We start from the raw sequence: 12,968 nt of genomic DNA, 5'->3' as shown, positions 1-12,968 counted from the left end.
CAATATGACCATTTTGTTCATATTATAATTGCAATGGAATAATAGACATTTTCTAGTCTAAATTTAATAAAAGCACATTGAGCATTTCACCTCAGAGTGAGTCTCTCTCTCTCTCTCTCTCTCTCTCTCTCTCTCTCTCTCTCTGTATGTGTGTGTGTGTGTGCAGAGAGAGAGAGAGCAAGAGAGAGAGAGAGAGAGAGAGAGAGAGAGAGAGAGAGAGAACAAGCTGTGTGTGAGTGCAGACGATCCTGTGCCCCACCGTGCATGAAGAAGTCAAAGGAAAACTTTCAGAAGTTTTTCCTTCCACTATTCAATCCCAGGGATTGAACTCGGGTCACCAGGCTTCCATTACGAGTGCGCTCATTTGCTGAGCCATCTTGCCAGCTTAACACTTTCTAAAACTGTGTGCTGAAATCCATAAAGCACCTTACAACTGAACGTGGGGGATACGAAATGTCTGGCAATAGTAAGAGGGATCTGAATGTGAAATGACCAACAATTAGACCCCAGCACGAATGCGTCCTGAGGTATTTGTGTCTCAGTCTGTGGCTTTAGTGTCCTGTCCTGAACACACAAGGGCTTCTTTGCACTGAGCACGCTGCCCCCTGTAGCATCAGCAACACCATCTACAGGAACTAGGCTCAGCTATCGTGCACCATAGGTGCACATCACAGCACATTTACTGTTCTCCTGGTCTTCTGCTCTTAGAGGAACATAATTTACCTATGCAAAACAAAAAGCCTTTAAAATTTCCCCTACTGTCATTCCTCAGCATGTTATCAAATTGGCTTATCTTTGGATGATACTGTTTTAAATTGTTTGATTCTTAAAATCACTGTCTGAGCTGCTGACTTGAATTTCATTTTAAAAAATGGCTCAGTGAATTTTGGTTTGTACCAAGCTCGGAGTTTCAAACTTTTCTAAAACGGCTGTAAATACACCTCTGCTGCTTGGTGCCATGCACCTGTGTAAAGCAGCATTTCAGCACTCACCATGGTACTGCCAAGCTGCGGATCAACTCTCAAAGACACTCAAGAACTCCATGTCCCACACGGTCAAATATTCAGCAAAGATTTAAACCATTATGCAGATAAGCACGAGCATATCTATCTCGTTTAGGCAAGTTCGTTTTTATCTTTAGTAAATCAAGAATAAACTATTTGGTGTGTGTGTGTGTGTGTGTGTGTGTGTGTGTGTGTGTGTGTGTGTGTGTACTCATGTGCGCACATACCATGAGGATGCAGAGGATCACAGAGGCCAGAAGCGCATATCAGGTGCCCTGGAACAGGAGTTACAGTTCATCCTGCCTGACCTGTGTGGGAACCAAACCCACAGAAAGAGCACACAGTGCTCGACTGCCAAGTCATCTCTCAAACCCCCCATTTTGTCATGGTCTTTAGTAAGACAATCCAATGACAAGAGGAAATGTGTTCTTACCTGGACTTTAAAATAAATGCTCAGAATCCACCAAAAGGACTAGAAAAAAAAGGGGGGGTGGGTCTGTGAGGTTTGGTTTTATCTTGTTTTGTAGATGGAGTCTCATGCAATCCAGGAGAGCCTCAATGTCCCTACATAACTGGGAATGGCCTTAAACATTTGATTCTCCTATCTCCACCAACTAAGTGCTGGGCACAAAGGGTACCTCAGTATGGTTAATCTTGGGTGTCACTGTCAATGAATCTAGGATCAACCAAAAGTCCAACCTCTGAGGAGGTCTGAGAAGGTTGTCTATGAAGGATTAGCAAGGGACAGTTCATCCCTCAGAGGGACAGTCCATTTCAAGACGGCAAACTAAAAAGGAAAAAGCAGAGCTCCCTGGGCTGAATGCTGCTAAGTGCATCTATGCTATTGCTGCTACTGCTGACACCATCCTTCGGTGACAACAGAACCCAGCCTTCTTAGCTTCCAATAGGCACCAATATCCCAATATGGACACCAGTGCCTCGCCAGGCCTTGAGCACCAGGTTGAGACCAGTGGAGCATCCATCCAGTCTATGAACTGAGCAGCTATAGTCTGTATACAGCAGCTGTAGGCTCTCCAGAGTACAAAGAGTCACTGTTGAACATATATATCATACACATGTATATATGTATATTTGTATAAGAATACAAATACAATATATATTAATATCATATTAATCTAATGGACTCTGATCCTCTAGAGGACTCTAATACGATCCTCATGCCCTGTTTTATGTGGTGATAGAGATCAAACCCAAGAAGGTTGAGTGGGGGGTGAGGTCCTCATGAATTTAAAGAGAGCCCTCAACTAACTGAGCCACACCCCCACCCTATTTTCGATGAACACACTTGATGCCAGGAGAATTTTTGAGATACATTTTATTTCATTCTTTGGACTTAAATATTCTTTTTGAAAAACTAAAAAAATAGTAGGAATTTCTCTTACATAATGGGTGGCAAGGACACAATGGAAATGCTCATGCACCTTCAAAAATTGCTCTTTAATTGCAACAAATCTTGATGGGAAATGTCAGCTGAAATTATTAAGCAATTAAATAAATTAACATGGCTGCCAAATAGATATATTAGTATGCCGGACTCAGCCAAGGACTAATCCATATGTTATTAAGAGAAGAAGTTTTAAGATTCAGTACATAAATTTCAAATGTGATCTTTAAGGCATAGGCAGGCAGAGCAGTAAGAGCAGAGCGTGGACTCAATGGTGGTTGAACCTGGATTTGGAGCCAGGCATGGTGATGTACACCTTTCATTCCAGCACTCAGGAGGAAGAGACAGGCAGATCTCAGGAGTTCAAGGCCGTTCCACAATGACCAGGGCCACTCAGAGAAACTCTGTCTTGAAAAACCAACCAACACACCAACCAACCTAAACTACCCACCCACCCAACAACCACCCAACCAACCAACCACCCAACCAACCCAAACCACCCAACCACCCCACCCACCCAACCAACTGGATTTGTGCTTGAGTTTAATCATTAATAAAATGGGTACCTGTAGAGACCACTGACATAAGTTGCCTTCTACTCTCTTGCTATCTGCACTAAAAATATATAAAATAACAAGCTATATATCTCATCTTAAGCTTGAAACCAAGGACAGTGGCCACCTCTCATCTGCTTCTTTGTCACAGGACCAAACTCTCGCCGGATTTAGATATTGGTACCTCTACCTATGAGTGATGTTCTTCCTTTGTATTTCTAGCCGAAGTCTAAAGAGAACTTTAAACAAGCAGCGGTGGTAAATTTGGAAATTCATGTCAGTAGGGAGCAGGACAGACCTCAATGGAAAACCTTCAGATAGAAGGCCCATGTAAAGTTCTCACATTGCAACACAACATTATTGTCTACAAAGTTCACACTTAAGTGCAAATGAACTACAAAAGAAAAGGCAAAACAGGGTAAAAGTTTATGATTTTGTGTTAGGCTGGGACAGTTCGCAGCTATCCTAGGGCACATGTGGCCTGCGAGTCATGGATTGGACACACTTGACACATATCATGGGAAGAGGGAGTGGTATGGCCCTACACAGCATAGAAAACTGCTAACTGGAAGAGCTACTGGCCTCTCAGATCCTTCAAAGTCCCAGAGAGTCAACATCTCCTTGTGACAATGACAGACCAAAAAAAAAAAAAAAAAAAAAAGGCAGTGAGCAGAAAACCAGCTTAAAGGTTAAACCACAGACAGACAGGCAGACAGACAGACACACACACAGAGAGAGAGAGAGAGAGAGAGAGAGAGAGAGAGAGAGAGAGAACATGCAAACACACAAAAACACACACACACACACGCACACACACGCACAAAGAAAGAAAGAGAGTACATATAGACAGACGGGCAGGCAGGCAAGCAGAGACAAGAGACAAGAGACAGAGACAGAGACACGATGGAAGGAGAGTTTCAGGCCAGCCAGGACTACATAGTTAGACTCTGTCCCAAAGAAAAACAAACCAAAAAAGAAGGATTAAAGGCAATAGGGTAGGCAAAATGTCTTGTGTAACTCCTGACATACTGACTGCACTTAGTAAGCCCAATTAGTTGCTTTCTTTTCATCAGTAAATTTTCAGTTATAAAGCATGGCAGCAGACCTCCCTTTATGTCATGGTAAAGACAGCCATTCCTACCATCTGCACTGTCAGCAAATAGAGCGACAACAGTTTGGTCCTCAGACTCCACTGGAACCAGTGGATAAATGACAGCTGCCAATCAAATGCAGAATTTAGACTTTCAGAGTAGATTTGGTTTTTTTGTTTTGTTTTTAAATTTTTGAGACAGTGTCTCATTTTGTCACCTTGGCTAACCCGAAAGTTGCTATGTAAGACCAAGCTGGGCTCAAACTCAGAGATCCAACTGCCTCTTCCTGGAGTGCCGTTATTAAAGGTGTGTACTGCCTACCATACCTGCTCTTCAGAGTCCTTAAAGAGTTAAAAATGAAAGCCAGTCTTGATGAACTTCAAGGAGAAAACCCATTAGAATATATAAGATGAGAAAAAAGAAATAAGTAAGAACATATATGTGTATAAGGTTTATGTGTGCGTGTTTCATAGCATCATTAAAAATCACCATCACAGCCCAGAACAAAACAATTCCTGTAAGCAATGTCAGGTTTATTACTAATAAACGTACATTGCAGGAAATAGCTTTGGAGTTTTGCTAGCACTCAGCTCGTCAATAAATTACAATGAAGTAAGATGAGTCACCCTTTGCCAGCTTGGATCCTGAAGTCAGTATCTTTTTGGTGGCCCTGGACCTATCAAGCTCACACTGTGAAGCCACCGTGAGCAGGTGATTCCCAGAAACAGGCAGAGCCCGGGAGAAATGGGCCACCCCAGCCAGGAGTAGCCTGCTATTCTCATGACTCACTGGAACTTAATTCTCGGCTGGCAAGAAGAAACAGGCATGGAGTGAATGATGGTCCAGCACAACAAAAGACTGCCCTGTCCCTTCAGTTTGCCATCAGATGAAAAAAGACTTAAGAGTCATAGGACGCCAGACTTTTCGGGGGGGGATGGCGGGGTCTCATGAAAGCCTAGCTGGCGCGAAACTTCCTATGGCATCGCCCGGTTGGACGGCTCGCAGTACTGGGGCCAGAATGTGGTGCTCTCTGAATGCTGGGCGCCATCCTACCAAGTGAGCCACCTCACCAACTCTGACCCCACTCTCCTCATTCCAAATTATATTCACTCGAGAAACAGGGTTTTTCCCCCCTAATCCATGTTTTTAAAGTTTGGTTGAGAATTTCTTACCTGGACTACTGTGTGACTGTGTGAGGGTTCTACCTTAATTAACAGGTGACAGGGACTATGACAACTGAAACTGCAGAGAGAAAAAGCCCAGGCCTGAGCAACTAGTGCTGACACTGCCTTCTCTCAGCACCGCATGGAGCATGGGAAACCATGTACCACAGTCCAAGGGGTAAGAGCTCTTCATTGTTTACACTCTCCATTGCTCAAGCATTCCATATTCAGAATACAAGGTACATGTACACAGCGTGTGGGATGGGAAAGCCTATGCCACAGAAGGAACCTTTCATATTTGCTCTAGATCTTGAATCCTTTAAGGAAATCTTTGATGAAGAACAAATACGTTTTCATGAAAACAGCAGGCAGGGTGTACATACTACGCCCTAAGGGGAGAGGTAGGCAGGCCGGAAGCAGACTACAGACGGCCGAGGACACGTGGGGAAACGTCGATGCTGCATGTAGAAGGTACAGTAAAGAGGTAAGACAGGAGGAAAACAAACTCTTACCACACTGCATGCAGCCAACATCTTGGGGGCTAGGAAGAAGGACCAGGCAGGAAAGGGCTCACTGTCCAAGCATGAAGGTCTGGGTTCAGACCACCAGCACCCACATAAAGAGTGGAACTAGAGAGGTGACTCGGCACTCACACTGCACCCTGCTCTTGCCTAAGACCTGGTTGTAACAGTCAAGCTGGGTAGTTTAAATGCCTGCACTGCATACAAATAATTACATATAAAGACAAAATAGAGGCTGGAGAGACGGCTCGGTGGGCACAAACACTTGCTGCACTTGGGGACTATGACTCAGTCCATAGCACTCTCGTGGTAAAACGCATACAATATAATTCCATTTCTAGGGGATCCCACACCCTCTTCTGGCCTCTGAGGGCATCAGGCATGCATGTATGCAGGCCAACACTTATACACATAAAATAAAAATAACTAAAAAAAAATGAAAAAAAGCTCAAGCTGTGGTACTGTGTGCCCACCACATCGCCGAAATCTGACACAGAAAGATGGGTGTGAGTTTAAAAACAAAACAAAACAAAACAAATTTTAAAAAGTCGGGAGTGTAAACCCAATGCTGAGAAGGCAGAGATGGGTGGATCCCTGGGGTTTACGGAATAGCAAAATAGCAAACCTGAATGAAGTTGAGACCAGGTCTTCCTCACATAGCCCTGTCTCACAAAACAAGGTAGACAGCTTTGAGGAACAGCACTCAAGGTCAACTTCTGGTACCAATATCCAAGTATCCACACCTAACCCTGTATGAATGCTGCATACATCCATACATGTATACCTACCTATCTACATACATACAGAGAGGGGGGGGGGAGGAAAGAGAAAGGGAGAGAGGAGAAGAGAGGAGAATATATCTGTCTGTCTTTACTCCAGGCCCGTGAGGGCCTACATACACTAGACGAGACTGGAGGTAGAGATGACAGGGCAGACCATCCATACAAATCACAGGAGAGTATCTGAGTCACAGGAAGAGTCACAGAGTTAGGCGACTATCAGTTTTATGAGTCAGGTGAGGCTCTGCGAAGAGCTACAGAACCCTTTTAATTCTAGGCAGCACTTTGATTAGAGAATAGCAGTCATGACAGTCCTCAGATGCTTACACAGCTCTCTACACACGCCAATTGGAGCCACTTCATTAACATCAAACACAACCTGAGCACAGACACGCATCCCACAGACAAGCTACATCCAGCAGCAGCGTCTCTGCTCCCGCTCCATGGTACCATCAGCTCCACCTATTGAAGAATATGGCAGCACCGGCTGATTTCCGATAAGCCATGGTGGAAACAACGGTGCCGAAGAGAAGACTAGTATGTTCAGAGAGTCCCTAAAGTAATACATGACTCCACACACAAGGTGGGAAAAGGTCAACCATCTCTCTGAATATGGCACCTCTATAAATAAAGACCGGGCCACCCGCTTATCAGATGGGATTTAAAATGTCTTGGAGATCGAACACACATAATCTCTTTGTAAATTCCTTTAAGTTAATAATCAATACCTCTTAGGCAGGTTACAGTGGTCTCAGAATCAAGGGGAACCTGGACCAACACAAAAGACCAATCCATAAATGGGCTCCATGTCCCCTTCCTCTTTCAGGAGACATTTGCCTGTGTGGGAAAATGAGCAGAGCCGCAGGACATGGGAGGGGTGTGTGTGTGTGTGTGTGTGTGTGTGTGTGTGTGTGTGTGTGTGTGTGTGTGTGCGCGTGCGCGCGTGCACTTAGCATTCCGGAGAAGCGACACTGCTGAATGAGCCCTGAGCTGCATTTTGCATCTCACTTTGACAGCGGCAGCACTGCAAATGACAAGCCCTGTCAGGTAAGGCATTTATCCTCACAAGGAACGTGGCCACGCCAAAGCAACAATCTTAGATGCTGTCACATCATGGAAGACGGGAAGTCATAAAGCGGGAAGGCTATCATTGAGGGAGGTGCAGCAATAGAGACTGTAATTAAGAGCTGCTGCAAAGGGCTGCACAGCTCCACGCTCGGGACTGTCACCCTGGGCTCGGATTACCTGCCAAGTCGCCAGTGAAGTCCTTACCCGCCATCTCTGAGGGGAGCAAACTTCTGAGCAGCCTGGAAGCAGCCTCTAAGGGCTGCACAACCAAATAAGAAAAGCAAGGGAAATAACAAACCTTCCTCTGCATTTCTCCCTTCGTTCATTCAGTCAACAAATAGTTATCCTATGATCCAGGCACCGGGCTAACGGTGCAGGGGTCACTGAGGGAGATATACTACTGGGCTCAGCAAAAGCAGATTCAAAGAGGACACGCAGTAGGAATCATAGCAGGCTCAGGGCGCGGTAAAAAGGTGAGTGCTTTGGGGGTATGAGGAGGACGCCTGTCCCAGTGGAGAAGATGAGGCAGGACTTCATGGGAGAAGAGGCATCTAGGCTGACCTTAAAATTAAAATGAAAGTAAAGAACTGGCCAGCAAATGCAATGCGTACACACAGAAGAAGGCAGATGTGTGCTGAAGGCAGGAAGCAGTTTGTGTGGCTAAAGCAGTAGGCAGGGACTGAGGAACGGGCTGCATGTGCTGCAGGACACATACGGATGAGGCACAAGACAAAACGGTAACTTGGGACATGATGAGATAGTGTGTGTGTGTGTGTGTGTGTGTGTGTGTGTGTGTGTGTGTGTGCGCGCGCGCGCCTGCCTACAAACACAACTAGGTTACATGGTTCTTAAGTGTGAGGTAAAGTGTTGCAAAGCCAGAATGTTGGTGATGCCTACAAGGTTAGGCCTTATAGGCCTCCCCTCCTCCAGAGACACTAGTTGAGCTCAGACCACTACCTCCATTTAAAGAGCATCAGAGGGGTTCTGGGACCTGCACAAGGTTGCAGAGCTGGTTAGAGCAACCCTCCACACACTTCACACCCAGACTTCTAACTCCTGCATCTAGCTCTTTTGTCTGTATTCATTTTTGTCCTAGGGAGTGGGAGTGATTTTCATCATATATATATATAAATGAAGATGAAGTCCCTACCATGATGACCTTTTTCCTTCTACAGTATTTCTCTAATAAAGAGAAAAATAAAAGGACAATGATGGCTGTGACACAAATAGGATGGGATTCAGGCATTAAATGGCAATGTGGATGGTACTGAGTTAGACCTCAACGAAGCGGCTGAAGATTAAAAACAGTCACCCCAGCAGTGGGTGAGAAGGGAGCACGGTATTTACAAGTATGACTGAGCGGAAGTTAAGTTCAATTGTTCCTCTGATTATTGGCACAACAGGGTATTGTGTGTGTTGCTGGGATGCACAGGGCTGAGTTCTGAGCTGTGACAGCCACCGAAACACAGACACTAAAGATGTCAGGATGACTTGGGATGAGAGAAACTTCAGTTCTTCACTTCCAATGACCAATACACATCTACAATGTGGAGAATAGAAATTCATCCCCGCCTGCTCACGAGATCACCCTTCCGCATGCTTAGATCAGTAAGTATCAGTCAATGGAAGTTCTGGAAGGCAACGGATCAGAGGAACATTTTTTTCTTATTACAACTCAAGGAGGATTGGTTCTCCCAAACCAGAGCTTCCTCAGCCATTCACACAAGGCATTGGCAAAGATCTCAGCTTTCCCAGGCATAGGGCCAAAGTGTCAAAATAAACACATGTGGGGACAGACTGTTTCAAGCCTACTGTAGAACTTACATCACCCTAGCTAACTCATGTTAAAGACAATATCATAGGCAGGAGAGGTAGCTCGGGAAGCAAAGTGCTTATTAGGAAAGCATGAGGAACAGAATTGCACCTCCAGTATCCCACAAGGAAAGGTAGATGGGTTGACACGGGCTTGTAATGCCATCAATGAGGAGGTGCAGATCTGTGGGTCCCTGGGGCTCTATGGGAAGTCAGTCTAGCCTAAATGGTAAGCCCCAAGTCCCAGTGTGGCTTACATTTTCAATACCTGAAGAATGACATCAAGGGTGGACCTCTGGCCTCCACTTACACACATGTGCATGTGGGTATACATGAACATATATACAAACACCCATAAATGCATACATAGTGCACACACAGTGCACACTAGCCACAGAAATAGACCTCATTTTCTGACACTCTATAATTGGATATGTACAGTGAATTGCGATGTATCCTCTTTTTAGGTCCAAACATCATTTAAACTTTCCAAATTCCTGATTTCCTAGTTTCATAAAAATGGAACATCAACACCAAGTTTTTTTTTTTTGTTCAAGCAAAGATAAACATGATTTTCCCACTGTTTTTAAAAGACTATGGTCATTTTGGACCTACTTCCTAAATAGTGGCAAACTTAAAATCAAGCCATTTAGCTCACAGTTGGGTCCAAGAGATCAGTAGGGGGAAATAAATGGGAAAGCTTGCCAAACTGTAACCATGGTAACACCACAGATGCACCAACCAATGGTGTGCTCGCGTGCTTTATCCCCATTTCTTAAATTGGAATCTAAGTAGGGGAAAAATTACATGGAGAACAACCATGAGTCTGCAATTACTGAATTCTGAAAAATTGTATTCAGCCTGCAACCCTAACTTACAGGCTGTCAAGGACAGCTAAGAAATGGCTGGGTAGTTCAAGAGGGAGAACTCCAAATACTCTGAACTCCAAATGAGTTAATTTTCCCATGACTCTGCTTCCTCCCCTACTCTCATAGGTAAGTGTGTATAACTCGTGCCAATGTGACATCGATGGACCAAGCTTGACCACTGAGCCTCTGTCTTCTCACCTGGAGTCACAATCTCACCAAAAAAAACAAAACAAAACAAACAAAACAAAAAAATGTGGTACTAGATCAATAAAAATGGGATGACCAATTCCTACCCCATTTGCAACATTAGAACCAGGAATCGCAATTAATCTACAACTACATATGGAATTATTCAAGCATACTATGGGTTTTCATTATTGACAAGCTAAAATGAGTGAGGGCCACTAAGTCACAGTGACAGGTCCCCTCTGCTCTGCCAGATGCAGAACCACAGGGTGAAGAAGGGACTACTAAGTGCTGCCCCAAGTTGCTTTCAGTGCTCCTCTGCAGAACCTGTGGGGACAGCGATCATTCTAGAAACTAAAGTTCTCAAATCTATCGAATGCCTTCAGTTAGTTCCACTTGTGACTTTACAGTAGTTATCAGAAACCAATGGCAGTCAAGTACATTGCTTACAAAAGATTATATTCGAAAGAAAAACATTCATAGATCAGGGGGACTTTGTAGACATTCTTCTTCTTCTTCTTCTAGGAGGCGGTGCCTTAAAAATGGTACTTCTAAAGCTCTTTCAAAGGTGGCCAGATCACATGACAGAGGCAGAAAGTAAAACCCCCAAGAATAAAGCCAGAACCATCTGTTCTTGCGGTCTGAATGAAACACAATTAATGTGGTGTCTTTCGGAGAGGCAGAGGTGAGAACAGCCCGTTCATGGACACAGTGTGGTCATGTGCCATTATAAGTCAGCTGTCGGTTTATCCACTCGCAGGCCAACAAACACACTGTCCCCTTTCCTTTCAGAGGCCTGGTGTTCTCCATCTTGCTTGCTCAAATTTGATTGTATTGAAAGTCTTTTCTTAGCCAATCCAGATTTAGGAATTTCTAAGTCAATCTCAAAAAAAGGAGAACATAGTACGGTATTTCCTCCACTGAGGGCCATTAAAGGCACAGTGGCCTGCCTCCACACAAGTCAGGATCAGGGTCTCTGCCTGGTCTACTCTCTAACTCAAGACAACAATGGCCTCATTTCTAGAGGCTTCACCATGCCAAGTACTTCAGCCCATTTATATTCTTCAACAGTTCCACAAAACTAGCATGGCTGACATGGTCTTTCCACAGATCAGATGGCGAGCCTCACAAAAGGTAGATAATTTGCCAGGCATTTAAACCTACAAAGCAGCAGAGCCAAATGGAAATCTAGTCACACTGTCATGCTGCGACACTGCACTGACCCTGCTAAGTGTGCCAGAACCTTCAGCCTTGCTTTTTTCTTCTACTTACAGACTCACACACATACACGCTCACACACACCAGCAGGGAGACGCTTAGGCTGGCTACTTACAAGGCACGGCATGGCGGTAGAGGTTGTCCCTTATGGTCTGCTGGAGTTCATGATCCGGAGACCCCTTCTGGAACCGTTGGTTGAGGAAATGTCGCAGGTCCTTGTTGAGTCTTCCTCCTATAAGAAATACACAAAACAGCACATGAACAAGAGCTGGGCTTCCCTGAGCCGTGAGCCCTCAAAGGTGTGTGTGAGAAAGCAGCACCCCGCGAATCCGGCCCAAAGAACCTCAGTCATAGCAAAGATGCTTCAGTTTCCTGCTGCAGGGGAAAAGCAAGAAGAATGCAATAAAGGGAAAACAGCATAGAAACAGAAGTAAAGTGTGGGTCTCATTAAATGAAATACTAGAAGACTAAATAACAAATGTCATTTAGCCTCTGCATTTAAGGGGGTGACAGTGACACGCACAGACACAGAGGAAGTACAAACAGCTGAAACCGCAAAGGACAATTCAGCAGTAACTGTCGAATTGTAAAGCATTCGGCAGAGGATTATACTTGCAAGCCTGTTTAGGACTCCAGAGTAATTTACTAAAGCAAATAGATAAATATAAAAGCAAACAAAGAAACAACCTAAAAACAACAAAAAGAAACCAACTGAGTAAAGCTCGGCCCACCTATGTAATAACTGCTAAGCATATATAAGCTACCCCTCCTCATGGCAGTCACAGGGAGGGAGCTCGGGGAAAACAGCCTTCAAAGTCTGAGCCCTGTTTGCATTTCCAAACTTTACTTAACTGGTATATAAAAGCAGCAAAAGAAATTTATATTTTAAGTATATTAAGAGTGCATCATATAATGTTTAAATATATGTGTATACTCTATAATGATTAAGTTAGCTGTCATTTATACAACAAAAACTTTCAAAATCCTTTCTGCAAGCTTCTGAAGTGCAGAGTACTGTAGCATTTTGTCTAGTTACTCTTCTGTGTGGGAACAAATCAATTTCTTGTTTCTACCTGAACAGGACATTGTATCAAACTTCCTCCCAGGTCTCTTGGTAAGCACCATTCCCCCATTCTACTGTTGATTAGGATGAGATCAACATTTTATACTCCATGCATGGATGACATCATAGGTGCAGCTCATCTGTCTCTATGACTGCTTTTGTGCACAAAAGAATTGCAAATAGGAAACAGGCAGAGACATAGCTCAGCCAGTTTTAGACTAAGTTCAATCCCCAG

At 44.3% G+C, this 12,968-nt stretch overlaps 1 protein-coding gene across 9 annotated transcripts in view; it reads right to left on the bottom strand.

Annotated features, from left to right (window-relative positions):
• Magi1 (membrane associated guanylate kinase, WW and PDZ domain containing 1) overlaps nt 1–12,968 on the bottom strand; it is a 609,660-nt gene that overhangs the window by 250,724 nt on the left and 345,968 nt on the right. For all 9 annotated transcript variants that reach the window (XM_032906058.1, XM_032906056.1, XM_032906057.1 and 6 more), the window contains exon 2: nt 11,786–11,902. In XM_032906058.1, coding sequence (XP_032761949.1) covers nt 11,786–11,902 — 117 coding nt within the window. The remainder of the gene's footprint in view (nt 1–11,785; nt 11,903–12,968) is intronic.

This window comes from Rattus rattus, chromosome 6 (assembly GCF_011064425.1).
Source record: "Rattus rattus isolate New Zealand chromosome 6, Rrattus_CSIRO_v1, whole genome shotgun sequence".
Taxonomy (NCBI): Eukaryota; Metazoa; Chordata; class Mammalia; order Rodentia; family Muridae; genus Rattus; species Rattus rattus.
This window is presented reverse-complemented; position numbering and strand designations above follow the sequence as displayed.